We start from the raw sequence: 13,061 nt of genomic DNA, 5'->3' as shown, positions 1-13,061 counted from the left end.
GTGATAGTTGCATTTAATGCATGTACTCCACACAAATCATGTAGAATGAAAAGTGAAGAAGATTGAAGAGGGAGCTTAGGCAACACTGACCTTACGGTGTCAGTAGCAGAAGGAAAAGATGGGCATGATGGAGAAGCCAAAAGGAGGAAATAAATCAAGAGAGAGTAAGATGATGAAAATAAGAAGGAACAGCACCAGGAAGAAGAAAGAACTTATGAGGGTCAAATAGAGTAATTAATATAGTAACCAAAAGGCATGGCTGTTGGCGTTGATAATGAGTAAGTAATTGATATCTTTAGCAGAAACTGCTCATTGGCTCTCAATATCCATTTTTCTTTCCTTCTATGGTAACAGAACCTGGGATCTTTAGCTGGGAAGGGGACACCTGAAGTAAGGTCTATTTTTCCCAATGACTTTCTATCTGAATGTGAGGTGTAACAAAGTTCTGGCTAATGTGAAGTTGGTAGAAGGGTTATGCTTCTGAAAATATTTCTTAAGTCTCAGCCTGTGTGCCTTCTGTTTCTTCTTATTCTTCTTCCCTTCTATCCTGTTGCAAGGAACAACATTGCCACAATTTAGACCGTGAAGTCAAGGCCAGTCAAGGGCTGGGTTGGCTAAATTTTTTATGTAAAAAATAAGCTCTTATTTAAGCCATCACTATTTTTGGTTTCCTGTCATTAGTATCTGACTCTAATTAAAACTATACAGTGACTTAGGAAGAAGTCTCAGTGGAGATGGTAGTGGGAAAACCCATACCGCAGTGAGTTGAGTGGTGAAGTTGTAAGCAGCTTTTGGCAGGAAAGAGGTTCTGCAGGAGGCCCCTTTGTCCTGTCACTTTAGCAAAACTACATTGTAACTAACATTTAAATCAGGCGCCCCATACTCTACTCATCACCAACCCAAGTACACCTTTCAAATCTTTTGATCACACAATACCTTGCCTAACCTGTTGGTTCTTTCTGTAGATCAAAGTAGAAATGAAGAATGAGTAATTAACAGATGACCAGATCTCTTCCCTAGCTTTCCCTTCAGTAATCTCATGAACAAACTATGTGAACAAGATAGCATCTAAAGAAAAATCACAAGAAGCCAACAAGCCTGCACACAGTGGGGGATGGTGACGACTTTGACCCTCTATCTCAATGATTAACTGACATTACTTCCCTTTTCCCTTTAAAAACTTTTATAGCCAAACAGAATCATGGGAGTTGGTTTGGGGGGACATGAGTCCACCTTCTCCCTAGATTGTTGGCATTCTGATTAAAAGCAACTTGCCTTTCTACCAACAATTGCCTCTCAGGTATTGATTTTCGAGTGGTGAGCAGCTGGACCTGAGTTTGGTAACAAAGACTTATTAAATATTATCAAAATCTTGTAGGCAAAGACATGAAATACATATCATACTAAAAAGCTTATTTATTTTCTGTGAAACTACTCATTTATTGCTATTCATATTTTAATATCAATGAGAGTCATGGTAGATAAAACAATTTAATTATTACATAGAAAATATACTCCATTTCTACACACACTTAGTGGATATTCTTCTCAAAAGGGGACTGCTTATTTAAAAGAAAAAAAATAAAATTCTACCATTAATTTACAAGGAAATGATCACTGATGGCATAGAGCCACTTACTATCCCATGAAGAAATGAGGTAAAGCAGTCAAAATACTTCCAATTCCCATAACGAAGCAACCAATTCCGATTAGTTTTGGTCTGTGTAATTTGGCTCCAAAGTAACTCACAAATAAAATCACAAGCAAATTTCCTAGAAAGAAAACAAAATTATTTTGATATGATTGATTATAGCAAACAGTGACTGAGTCCAATTTTGTGTCCAGTAGAATGGAAGGCCACAGAATGGATAAAAATAGAGCATAAGACATGGTACCATTCCTCAAAGATCGGGTATTTTTTTTTTTAAATAGACTCTGCCTTTATTTATTTATTCATTCATTCATTTATTATTTATTTATTTATTTTGGCTGTGTTGGGTCTTTGTTGCTGTGCACGGGCTTTCTCTAGTTGCGGCAAGCTGGGGCTACTTTGTTGTGATGCGTAGCCTTCTCGCTGTGGTGGCTTCTCTTGTTGTGGAGCCTGGGCTCTAGGCACGCGGGCTTCAGTAGTTGCAGCACATGAGCTCTGTAGTTGCGGCACGTGAGATCAGTACTTGTGGCACATGGGCTCAGTAGTTTTGGCTCATGGGCTTAGTTGCTCTGTGGCATGTGGGATCTTCCCAGACCAGGGATCGAACCCGTGTACCCTGCATTGGCAGGTGGATTCTTAACCACTGCACCACTGGGGAAGTCCCCGGGTAATTTAATTACCCGGGATGAAACTCACTTACCTTAAGCCACTCACTATAAAGTTGTGTGGTGTTAATAATAAGCAGAATTGACTTTAGATAAGAACTAAAGTACTTGAATTACTTGGCGATATTAGTGAAGCAAAATTTTATGAAGAATTTGGAGTTGAGTGGGTTGTACTGGAATGGAGAAAAATGGACAAAAATACCTGAGGGAAGGTATTTATTCATGCATTTTTCATTCACTCCTAGAAATCTTTAAATTCTTATTAAGTACCTGTCATGGGGTTAGAAGCCAGAAATAGAGGAAAAGGATAAACAGTGCATGGTATCTGCTCTAAAAGAATTTACCTACCAGTGACAAAAATAGATAAATGGACAGAAGTACTCTTAGACCACAGAAAGGGGAAGCTTAAATTAATTAGAGGTTTCAGGAAAGTTTCCTGGAGGAGAGGTCACTTGAGATTTAATGTTAGCTATAAGTTATTTAGATTCAAAAGAGGAAAAAGACCAATCTAAGTGGTGGGAGTCATGACCAATTCCAGTCCATCTGGAGCTACAAGTATAATAACGAACAGACAACAACCAAGAATTACTGAACATTTGATGGAAAAAAATAACATGAAGTAAAAGCACCAAACTGAACCAGCAGATAAAGTAACCCATGAAGAAAACAGTTAAATGAGGAAACTAAGAAGAGAAGACATTTTGAAAAAATCCAGTTAGTATCTCTAGAGGTACAAAGGTATGTTGCATCCATAAAATAAGAGCTAGCAGACTAAAAATAATAAGAGAACAATAAAGTATTGTTGAAAATTTTAAATACTCTACAGAAATGTACATATTCGGACCTGATACAATAAGATGAAAGATGGCATCAGCAAAGACTGATGGAGTTTCAAGAAAAAAGAAAGGTCGAATTTTAGAAAGAAAAACTTAAAGTGAAAAAATAGCCAGAAAATTTAATATTCATATATGTTTCAGAAGAAAATAGAGGGGACGGAACAAATTTAAATATAGAAAATAAATTTCCTGAGGTAAAGGAAGGCTTAAGACATCAGATAAAAATTTCTACATTTCTCCAGCATAAATAATGTAAAAGAGACCATCCTAGGTATATGTTGGTAAAATTTCTGAAATTCAGGCATAAAGAAGAGGTCCTATCAGTGCATGACAATGATACTGGTAATGATTTCTTATGTATAATATTGTGTTATAACACAGTAGATACATGTTTTTAATGTTCTGAGAAAAAAAGATTCTGAAGTTTTAATTTCATACTCAAATTATCAGTTGACTATGATAGTAAAATAAATACATTTTTCAACATGCAAGGGCTCAGAAAATATGTCTTATGTTCAATTATTTCTGGAAAAAAAAAGCTACTTGAAGATATACTCCAGAAAAACTAAAGATGAGACTTGAAGTCATAAGGTTCAAGAAATAGTGTTAGGAAGGAAACCAGTAAAACTTATAACCATGTCCAACTAATTGCTTTTAAATAGCTACAAAGTTTAACAAAGATAATAAGAATCAATTCCTCAATATAAAGAGATATACAATGAATTAGAATTTAAAGCTAATCACAGTCTAATACTAAAGTTCTAGATGGTTTCATTAAACCTAGAAGGTGGAAAAGTGAAGGATATGTATGGTGTAATAGCTTCTGAATCATGAAAAGGCAGAATTCATGACCAAAAGATAGATGGGTCTTCCTTTACACAATTATTTTTTAAACATTCAATAAACAAGTATATTTTTAAAAGGTTAAAAGATAAAGAGCAAACTTGTAAAAAATATGTGTAATCTATACAACAGACATAAATTTTGAAACCCTTCAAATCATTAAAAGGCGGGGGGAGGAAAATGGGCAGAGGTAATCAGCGACCAGTTCATAAAGTAAGAGAAAAGAATGTTAAAAAATTATATAAAACCTCACTGTTATTGGAGAAATCCAAATTAAAATGAAGACAACAAAACAATATACTCAATGTTCTAAAAAAAAAAAGACTTTTAACCCCAAATTTTATACCCAGTTCAACAGTAGACCCTAACAAAGATTGCTTCAAAATTGTTCTCCTCTCCTCAAATCATCAGAATCATAATCCTCTCTCCAACATTTTTTTGCAATAGGACATCTTGAGAAAGAGAAGTTTTAGCCCTGCAAAATATTAGTTTGCAGGCAACGAGTTTGTGTAAATCAGGGTTTTTTAACCTCTATACTTTTGACATTCTGGACTAGGTAATTCTTTGTTTTGGAGGCTGTCTTGTGCATTGTGGGATGTTTCAAGGCATCCCTGGCCTCTACCACTAGATGCCAGTGACATTCCCTAATCCTCAGCAATGACAACCAAAAATATCTCCAGATATTGCCAAATTGCCCCTGGGCAGGGGGTGGGGATGGGGGCAATTTACCCCTGGTTAAGGATCAGTGGTGTAGAGCGTATGTGAACACTTTTTTCCCTCTGCAAATCTCGTTACTAAGTAATAATCAAAACAGAAACAAAAATTACCCATTTCAAAGCTTCCATCAATTAAGCCAACAGTAGAAGATGATATGTCAAATCTCCTTTCTATTTGAGTGATGGAACCTTTCATAATGATTGCACTTAGTGTCTTAGAAATAAAGCTGAGTGACAGGGCTGCCAAGAACATCTAAGAAAAAGCAGAAGGAAAGGGAAAAATAATTAATCATAAGATCACATAATGCTTATATATGCATAGAATTAAAATAGCATTTCTTCTTTACTTAGTAATATTTTTATTATAAAAAGCATACCCATCTTTCTTCTATTCCAGTTGGTACTTCTTAGTCCTTTTAACATTAACATCAGTGTACCGATAAAGTACCATTTTCTTTCTTCCTTTCTTTTTAAAGCCAATTTAGTTAGTTATTCCAACCGTGCTGCACGGTATGTGGGATCTTAGTCCTCAACCAGGGATGGAACCTGCACCCCTGCATTGGGAGCACGGAGCCTTAAGCACTGGACCGCCAGGGAAGTCCCTCATTTTCTAACTTGGTTACAACATCAGATTATTAGAGCAGGACAGTCAAAGTTGTTATTTTTTAATTAATGTCATTAGCTGATTTCTAAGAAGCTAGATAATGATGTGAGATGGCCAGGATGACAAGCTATTCTTTAGTCCCAAATGAACAGCAAAGGCGAACTGTGAGGGGAGTTGCTAGACATTCTCAAAGGTAGTATTTCCAGGAAGTCAGCTGAAAAAATTTTCATTTATAAAACCTCTCTAATATTGGAGAAAACCAAATTAAAATGAAGACAACAAAGCAATATAGTCAGTGTTCTAAAAAAAAATAGAAGACTTTCAAGCCCACTGGTTATAGATGTTTTATTTTCACTTTGATTTTAACAAAATTTATCTATTCATCTTTCTTACAGCCCACACTTATATCCATAAGTAAATTCCTTTTACATCCAGTATTATTACCCAGAGTCACAGGATCATCATAAGATTCAGCAATCCCACTTCTGGGTATATATCCAAAAGACTTAAAAAAAGGATCTCAAAGAGATATTTGCACATCCATGTTTACCACAGCATTATTCAAAATATCCAGGAGGTAGAAGCAATCCAAATGTCCATCAACAGATGAATGGATGAGGAAAATATGGTATATACATATAATGGAATATTATGCAGCTTTAAAAGGAAGGAAATCCTATCACATGCTACAACATGGCTGAGCCTCAAAAATATTATGCTTAGTGAAATAAACCAGTCACAAAAGGACAAATATTGTATGATTCCACCCATATGAAGTATTTAAAGAAGTCAGAATCATAGAAGCAGAAAATAAAAATTCAGTTCCCCAAAACTGGAAGAAGACAAGAGAGAGTATTAGTATTTAGTAAGTATAGAATTTCAGTGTTGCAGGATGAAAAAGTCTAGAGATTTTTTGCACGACAATATGAATATACCTAATACCACTGAACTGTACCTTCAAAAATTGGTTAAGATGGTAAATTTAACATTATATGTTTTACCACAATAAAAAATGCATTTTCCCGTTGAAAAAAATGTGGGTGGTCTTTTGCTGAGAGAAGTAACATGTCCCACTGGATATATTCAAAGTGTTACTGGCTGAAGGGTAATGGTACATTACTACATAATTTCATTTTTTTCCCATAACTTCACTGTGTTGTTGTCCCCTGACCTGTGAAGTTTTATACAGATGTAGAACTTCTTGGTAAACCTTCCCTCCTCCATTCCTCTCCCCACCCTTTACTTAAAGTTCTGTTCTTTTATATAAATATAAATAAATAAATCATATATATATATAAACATATATATTATATGTGTGTGTGTGTGTGTGTGTGTGTGTGTGTGTACAGCCATGGGAGAATTTTTTATTTTATTGAGTTTGTTGCCTCCCTTCAAGAATGGTGAATGAAAATATCTAATACCTAGTGATTCTTGCCTGTCTGCTTTGTTTTACATATGGAAGCTCCCGTTTCCTTGTCTCTGAATATTCAGTCTTTGTGAAGCCTATCTGGGATGGAGAGGCAGAAATCTTTAGCAGTAGGGTAGTTAAGAGTTAATCTGCATATGGGCACCTCACTTCTTCATGAGTGTTGCCAGCCACTTGAGACACCGTTCTGCTCCATATGCTGGGGAGGGCATCCGCCCACGCTCACTACCTCCTGCCCAGGGTAGATGTCTCTGCAGTTTGCTGCTTGCACTAAGTGGGGGAGGATAATTTGATGATCAGGGGAGATGTTAAACAAGGAAAGAAGCATGTTTTCTCTGATTGAGTGGAATAGCCTATACAACAACCTGTCGGTGGTCCCTGGGACCTCTCTTGATCCCATTATCTGTGGCTTTTGCCTTTGAAACATGCTTGGAAGCCATGTCCATTTTTTTTCAGGTTTCTTTTCCTGCACTTGTCTGGGCTGTGATTTCTTTCTTTAGCCTAATTCTTTCTACTTCTTACTTTTTAGAAAACTCTCATACTTTCTGATTTACAGAATGTATCTCTTCTTGTTTTCTAGCACATCTACAAGTTGCCTTTAATACATTTTACATTATTTAGTAAAATTGGAGGGGGGAGGAGAAGGCTTCAACCTTATTATTCTGTCTGTCTTATTGAGCTAGAAGTCAAGTTCTGCCCTTCCTTCTCTAATAAATAGAAAAAAAATGTTATCAGGCTCCTATCAAACTCAGATGCCTGACACATAATGAGTAAGTATTCAATAAATGTTTTTTGGTTGTTGAATAAATTGTTATTCCCCAAATTTAGGTTATAAATCTGGTACAGAGCTTACATGTAGTGAAACCTCTCATTTCCTAGTTTCCTCAGCTTTTAGATGGAGATAATTACAGTAAAATTGTTGTGAAGATTAATTAAAATAATATACATAAAATTTGGGGCACATAGTATTGAGAAATGTCTGTTTTTATTATCACTTTGAGCTCTCATCATTCAGCTTTTGGCTGTAAGTTCGGTCAAATAAAAATAGGACTCTGATTATTTAGCCAAACACATTTTTTGTCAGGCACTATTTCAGGTGCTGCAGAATCAGTAATGAGCATACTGGCAAAATGATTTATTGATTATTAAAGAAATACTGAGGCAAACTTTTACCTAAATCCTTATCATCAAAACACTAATTGGTAAAATCAAAGAGGAGGGAGTTTCATAAAGTAACAGGACATCTCAGTAAGCAGATACAAGCATAACCAGATGTAAAACCTGTCCTATATAAGAGCAGCTTTCTAAAAGTTCAGAGAAAGATTTTGTAATGTCCATGTCTTCAATCTTAAAAGGAAGATTAGCTCAAGACAAAAGAGAGACTCAATAAAGTCAAAATTCGTACAGTATAATCCTAAATTGGTTTTACAAAGAAGAAAAGGGTAACAGATGCAAACACAATGGCTACAGCAGGATTCCTCCAATAAGCTAGGATTTTAGAAGGATATGAAATGAGTTAATATAGACAGATTTATAAATGTGCTTTCTTTTACTCTATAACCCTGGGAGATGGGCATTTTTAACCATGTTCCTAATGTGAGGCTGAATTTCAGAGAAAGAATGATATGATGATTTTCTCAGAACATAAAAAATTAAATAATAATAAAACTGAAATCTCCAATGAAAAATATTAAAAGACAAAAGCATAAGGATAGAGAATTTAAGATTGAGAGATTTCAAAACAGAGATACGAATGTTCACAATCATCAAATAGATTTTAAAATATCACAGGCAGAAAGACACAGCTAGCATTGAGATAAGAGGTAAAGTCTATATTTACCTGCAGTCGTGGCAGGTCAGTCCTTTGTTTATGATGGCAAGAGTCTTAGGATTAAGGTCAGAAAACAGTTCCAAGTTTCTACATTGCCATATGTACAGCCATGATTAACTCAGTTAACTCATAGGAACCTCAAACAAATTTACTCAGCAAACATTTATCGAGCAGCTACAATATGGCAGTTCCTCCACTAAACCTTGGAGTTGAGACAGGCACAGAGTAAGAAAGGAAATAAAAGCAATTAAGACGTAATAAATGCCCCCAAAGAACTAATGTTTCCCTGGGCCAATAAACAATTAATGCCAGTATAATAATGTAATGAGTACTGTAATTGCTATACAGTTTTAAATTTATGAGTACACAGAAAAAAGTGATTAATTCTTTCTACACAGGTCAAAGTTTCTATAGATGTGCTAACATTTAAACTAAGTCTTTAGGGGTTAATAGAAGCTTAGAAACCGAAGAAGAAATAAACACTTAAAACAAAATAGGAAACACATGAAAAGCCCCAGAGTAGTGAAAGAACACAGATCATTTGAAAAACAAAAAGAATATCTGTGGGTGGAATATAAGGATAGAAGTATGCCAACCATTGGGAGATCAATCTGTATTTTTAAATGTGATGTAAGGAGATTAAATTTTAGAGGGCTAATTCTGGTAGCCATGAGGAAAATGAATTTATGGCAAATAAATTAATTAGAAAGCTGATTTCAGAAAAAAAGATGAGCAGAGATGGGAAGAGAGGACTAAAAGGTTAGAGACACACTCGGAAAAAGTTTAAGAGGAGAACCAATAAGATGTGGGAATAATGGAAAATAAGTATTCTGATTTTGTTTTATAGTTTGTATAATTGTATGTAGTAATACTATTATTGGGGATGAGAAAAAGAGAAGTATTAGGGTTAAAGACAATGAAATCATCTTTTCAAAACTCAAATTTGAGATGTCTAAAAATAAACATCTACCAAATGGACACAACTAAGGCAGGGTTTGTGCTCAAGAGAGAGTTTTGTCTGGAAGTAGTTTTGAGATTTACCAGGGAATAACTGTACAATTAATCCATATTCAGGCTTATTCCATTAAAAAGCTTCCTCCTGCCCCGCTGCGTCCTCACTTTTCCATAACTCTCTCTCATTTTTTCCAGTCAAATCTGAGAGTTGTTTATGTTTGAATGAATCAGATCTTATTTTTTGCATCATTTTTCAAACTATCCTCAGCAGGCCTAGGATACTTTAGCTATTCCAAACTTTATTTCAGGGTTTTGTTTCAAACTCTCTTCTCTTTTTATTCTACATACTCTTTCTGGAAAAACTCATAAATTGTCATTGTTTTTATTGCCACCTAAATGCTGATGATTGCCAAATCTATATTTTAAGCCAAGCTTGCTTTTGCTGAGGTTTAGGCTGCTTTTCCAAAGTGCCCGCATTAGAGCTCCATTTTGGTTTTAATGTCCAGATTGCATCCTTTTCTTCCTCCCCTTTCACCTCCTTTCCTGTGTCACCACTTAGAATCTACTCTCTTATATATCACATCCAATCAGTCCCCCAAAGCTAAATATTTAATCTTATAAACATCTCTCTTTTTAATATGCTTCACTTTATATTCCTACCTCAAATAACCATCATCTTACACCCAGAATACTATTTCTAACTGGTGTCCCTTTCCTCACTGTCAACTCTTTTTCACACCACACCCAGGGTGATTTTTAAATACTTATAACTATTTCCACTTCCAGTATAGCTGAATAAGTTCCCACTGGACTGATCCTGCAGCAAACAACCATTGTAAAGTCTGAGGGGAAAACAAAAAACACCCAAAAGCATGGGAGAGCAAACAAAAGCAGTCAGATTCTGGACAGGGGTTGACCCTTAAAAGAAGGAAATGCCTAAGGTTAGTTTCTCATTCTTATGGCTTTAAGGTAAGGTCACAGCATTATTCACAAAAGCTAAAATCCTTCTAGAGAAATCACAGTCCTTGTGGCCTGAAGAATGAGAAAGAAGAGTTTAGGTTAAAATTTAGGGGAGAATCTCATGAAGGAGAGATCCAGAGAATGGGGAGCCCCAAATTCTGCATATAAACTGTCCACATTTTTTTTCTTTTTTTTTTTTTTGCGGTACGCGGGCCTCTCACTGTTGTGGCCTCTCCCGTTGCGGAGCACAGGCTCCGGACGCGCAGGCTCAGCGGCCATGGCTCACGGGCCCAGCCGCTTCGCGGCACGTGGGATCCTCCCGGACCGGGGCACGAACCCGTGTCCCCTGCATCAGCACGCGGACTATCAACCAGGGAAGCCCTGTCCAAATTTTTGACCTCTGAACTATTCATGAACAGGGAAACTCAAGTAGCCCTATGGATAAAGTAATTTAATTGAGATTTGAACTATTTCCTAAGAGAGAGAGTTTGCAGTTTCAGGTCAACAAATTTAATTGCCTTGTAAAACAAAAAAAAATATCAACACCCTTTGGAAGAATGTAACAATGTTCAAAATTACCAACATATGAAGAGCCAAGAAAATGTAACCATTTCTCAAGAAAGATAACAGTCAACCAAGACTAACCCTGAGATTACACATATGTTAGTATTACTGGACAAGAATTTTTTTTTTTTTTTACAAGATGTTGGGGGTAGGAGTTTATTAATTAATTTATTTATTTTTGCTGTGTTGGGTCTTTGTTTCTGTGTGAGGGCTTTCTCTAGTTGTGGCAAGCAGGGTCCACTCTTCATCGCGGTGTGCGGGCCTCTCACTATCACGGCCTCTCTTGTTGCGGAGCACAGGCTCCAGTAGTTGTGGCTCACGGGCCTAGTTGCTCCGTGGCATGTGGAATCCTCCCAGACCAGGGCTCGAATCTGTGTCCCCTGCATTAGCAGGCAGATTCTCAACCACTGCGCCACCAGAGAAGCCCTGAACAAGAATTTTAAAGCAACTAATCTAACTGAGCTCTTTGATGTAAAGGGAAGTTATCTCACAATGAATGAAAATAGAAGATTTCACACACAAAAAAACTGTAAAAAGAAGCTACAAGAATGAGAAAAGATACAGTATCTGAAATAATATGCATAATCAAGATGTTAATTTATGCCACATCTTCTGGATAGGTGTTGTGTGTGTTCTCTCTTTGTAACCTATGCTTTCCTATGACATAAATCTTAGTTAAGTCTCCAAACTTTCCTAAACAGAAACTATCAATAGTCAATATAGCTTTCAAAAATATTTGAGAGCAGAGATAAAGATGAAGGTTTGCATCAGACATCCTACAGAAAACTTAATATCTCCCCATCCACTGGATATTTCTCTTTCCAATTAATACAGGAAGGATATGAATGTGAATTATGTTATGTGGGAGCTAATATTTGCTAGGGCTGTTCCAGGTATTCTAGAAGTATTATTTCTAATGCTCACAAAATCCTTGCATGGTATGCATTACTCTCTTCATTTTACAAGTAAGAATAATAAAGTTTAGAGATGCAAAGTTATTTAACTAAGGGAATAAGGCTAAAACTGTTGCAGAACTGTGATTTGAACACAAGTATTTCACATATGAAAAGCAAAACAGTTCTTGGATCTAATATACTAACCCACTTTTCCTTCATCTCTTTATTTTCCTAAGTCAGATTCTTGTTGTATCTCACTTGGTTTATTTGTAGTAGTCTACCTGCTTTCCTCCATTTGCACTGGGAATACTGCATGCAATTTTATTTTTCCAACTTTATTGAAGTATGATTGACAAATAAAATTGTATAAATTTAATGTGTATAACATTGCAATTGACATATGCATAAATTGTGAAACGATTAGAACAATAAAATTAGTTAACACATTCATCAACTCACATAGTTACCTATGTTTTATTTTTGGAGTGAGAACATTTAGATAAACTCTCTTAGGAAATTTCAAGTATATAATACAATATTGTTAACTAGAGTCATCATGCTGTACACTAGATCCCCAGAACTTATGTATCTTATAACAGGAAGTTTATACCCTTTGACCAACATCACTCAATTTCCCACACCCTCTGGTTCTAGCAACCACCATTCCATGCTGTTTCCATGAATTCAACTTTTTAATACCCACCTCAGTGACACCTCTTTAGTGAAGCTGTATATTGCCTAATAGGAATTTGGTTTGTATCTCTCTTATATCTAGTGTAAATATATAATTTATCATATAAACTGGAATAATTTTTAGAGCAAAATGAGTGATAAAAAATAATTAAGCTTAGAACAGTTTTTGAAATTTTATTGATGAATAAATTGCTTGTTACTATTGTTCTAATTTTTTCAAATAAAAAACACATATCCAAGTAAATTGAAGGAAACATTAAATTTTTTTTCTTTTCATTGCTTACTTTAATATTTTAAAATAATACACAGTATAATTATTCTTGGTGGATATATTAGTATATTTTTATGTATACCAATATGTATATCCATGTATTTTATTCAGTTTCTTATGAGTATCTCCATTACTATGTCACTATTATTTT

The 13,061-nt window shown here is 35.5% G+C and overlaps 1 protein-coding gene across 2 annotated transcripts in view; it reads right to left on the bottom strand.

Moving 5' to 3' along the window:
- The window catches only part of LOC132433535 (solute carrier organic anion transporter family member 1B3-like), a 58,531-nt gene that overhangs the window by 32,104 nt on the left and 13,366 nt on the right, over positions 1 to 13,061 (bottom strand). Inside the window, exons 3-4 of one of the 2 annotated variants that reach the window (XM_060024399.1) lie at positions 4,823 to 4,964; positions 1,640 to 1,772 (exon numbers count right to left, since the gene is read on the bottom strand). In XM_060024399.1, coding sequence (XP_059880382.1) covers positions 1,640 to 1,772; positions 4,823 to 4,964 — 275 coding nt within the window. The remainder of the gene's footprint in view (positions 1 to 1,639; positions 1,773 to 4,822; positions 4,965 to 13,061) is intronic. The other variant, XM_060024400.1, reaches the window with a different exon arrangement.

Source organism: Delphinus delphis, chromosome 11 (assembly GCF_949987515.2).
Source record: "Delphinus delphis chromosome 11, mDelDel1.2, whole genome shotgun sequence".
Lineage (NCBI taxonomy): Eukaryota > Metazoa > Chordata > Mammalia > Artiodactyla > Delphinidae > Delphinus > Delphinus delphis.
Note: the sequence above shows the minus strand (reverse complement) of the source record. Positions and strands in the feature narration are given on the sequence as shown.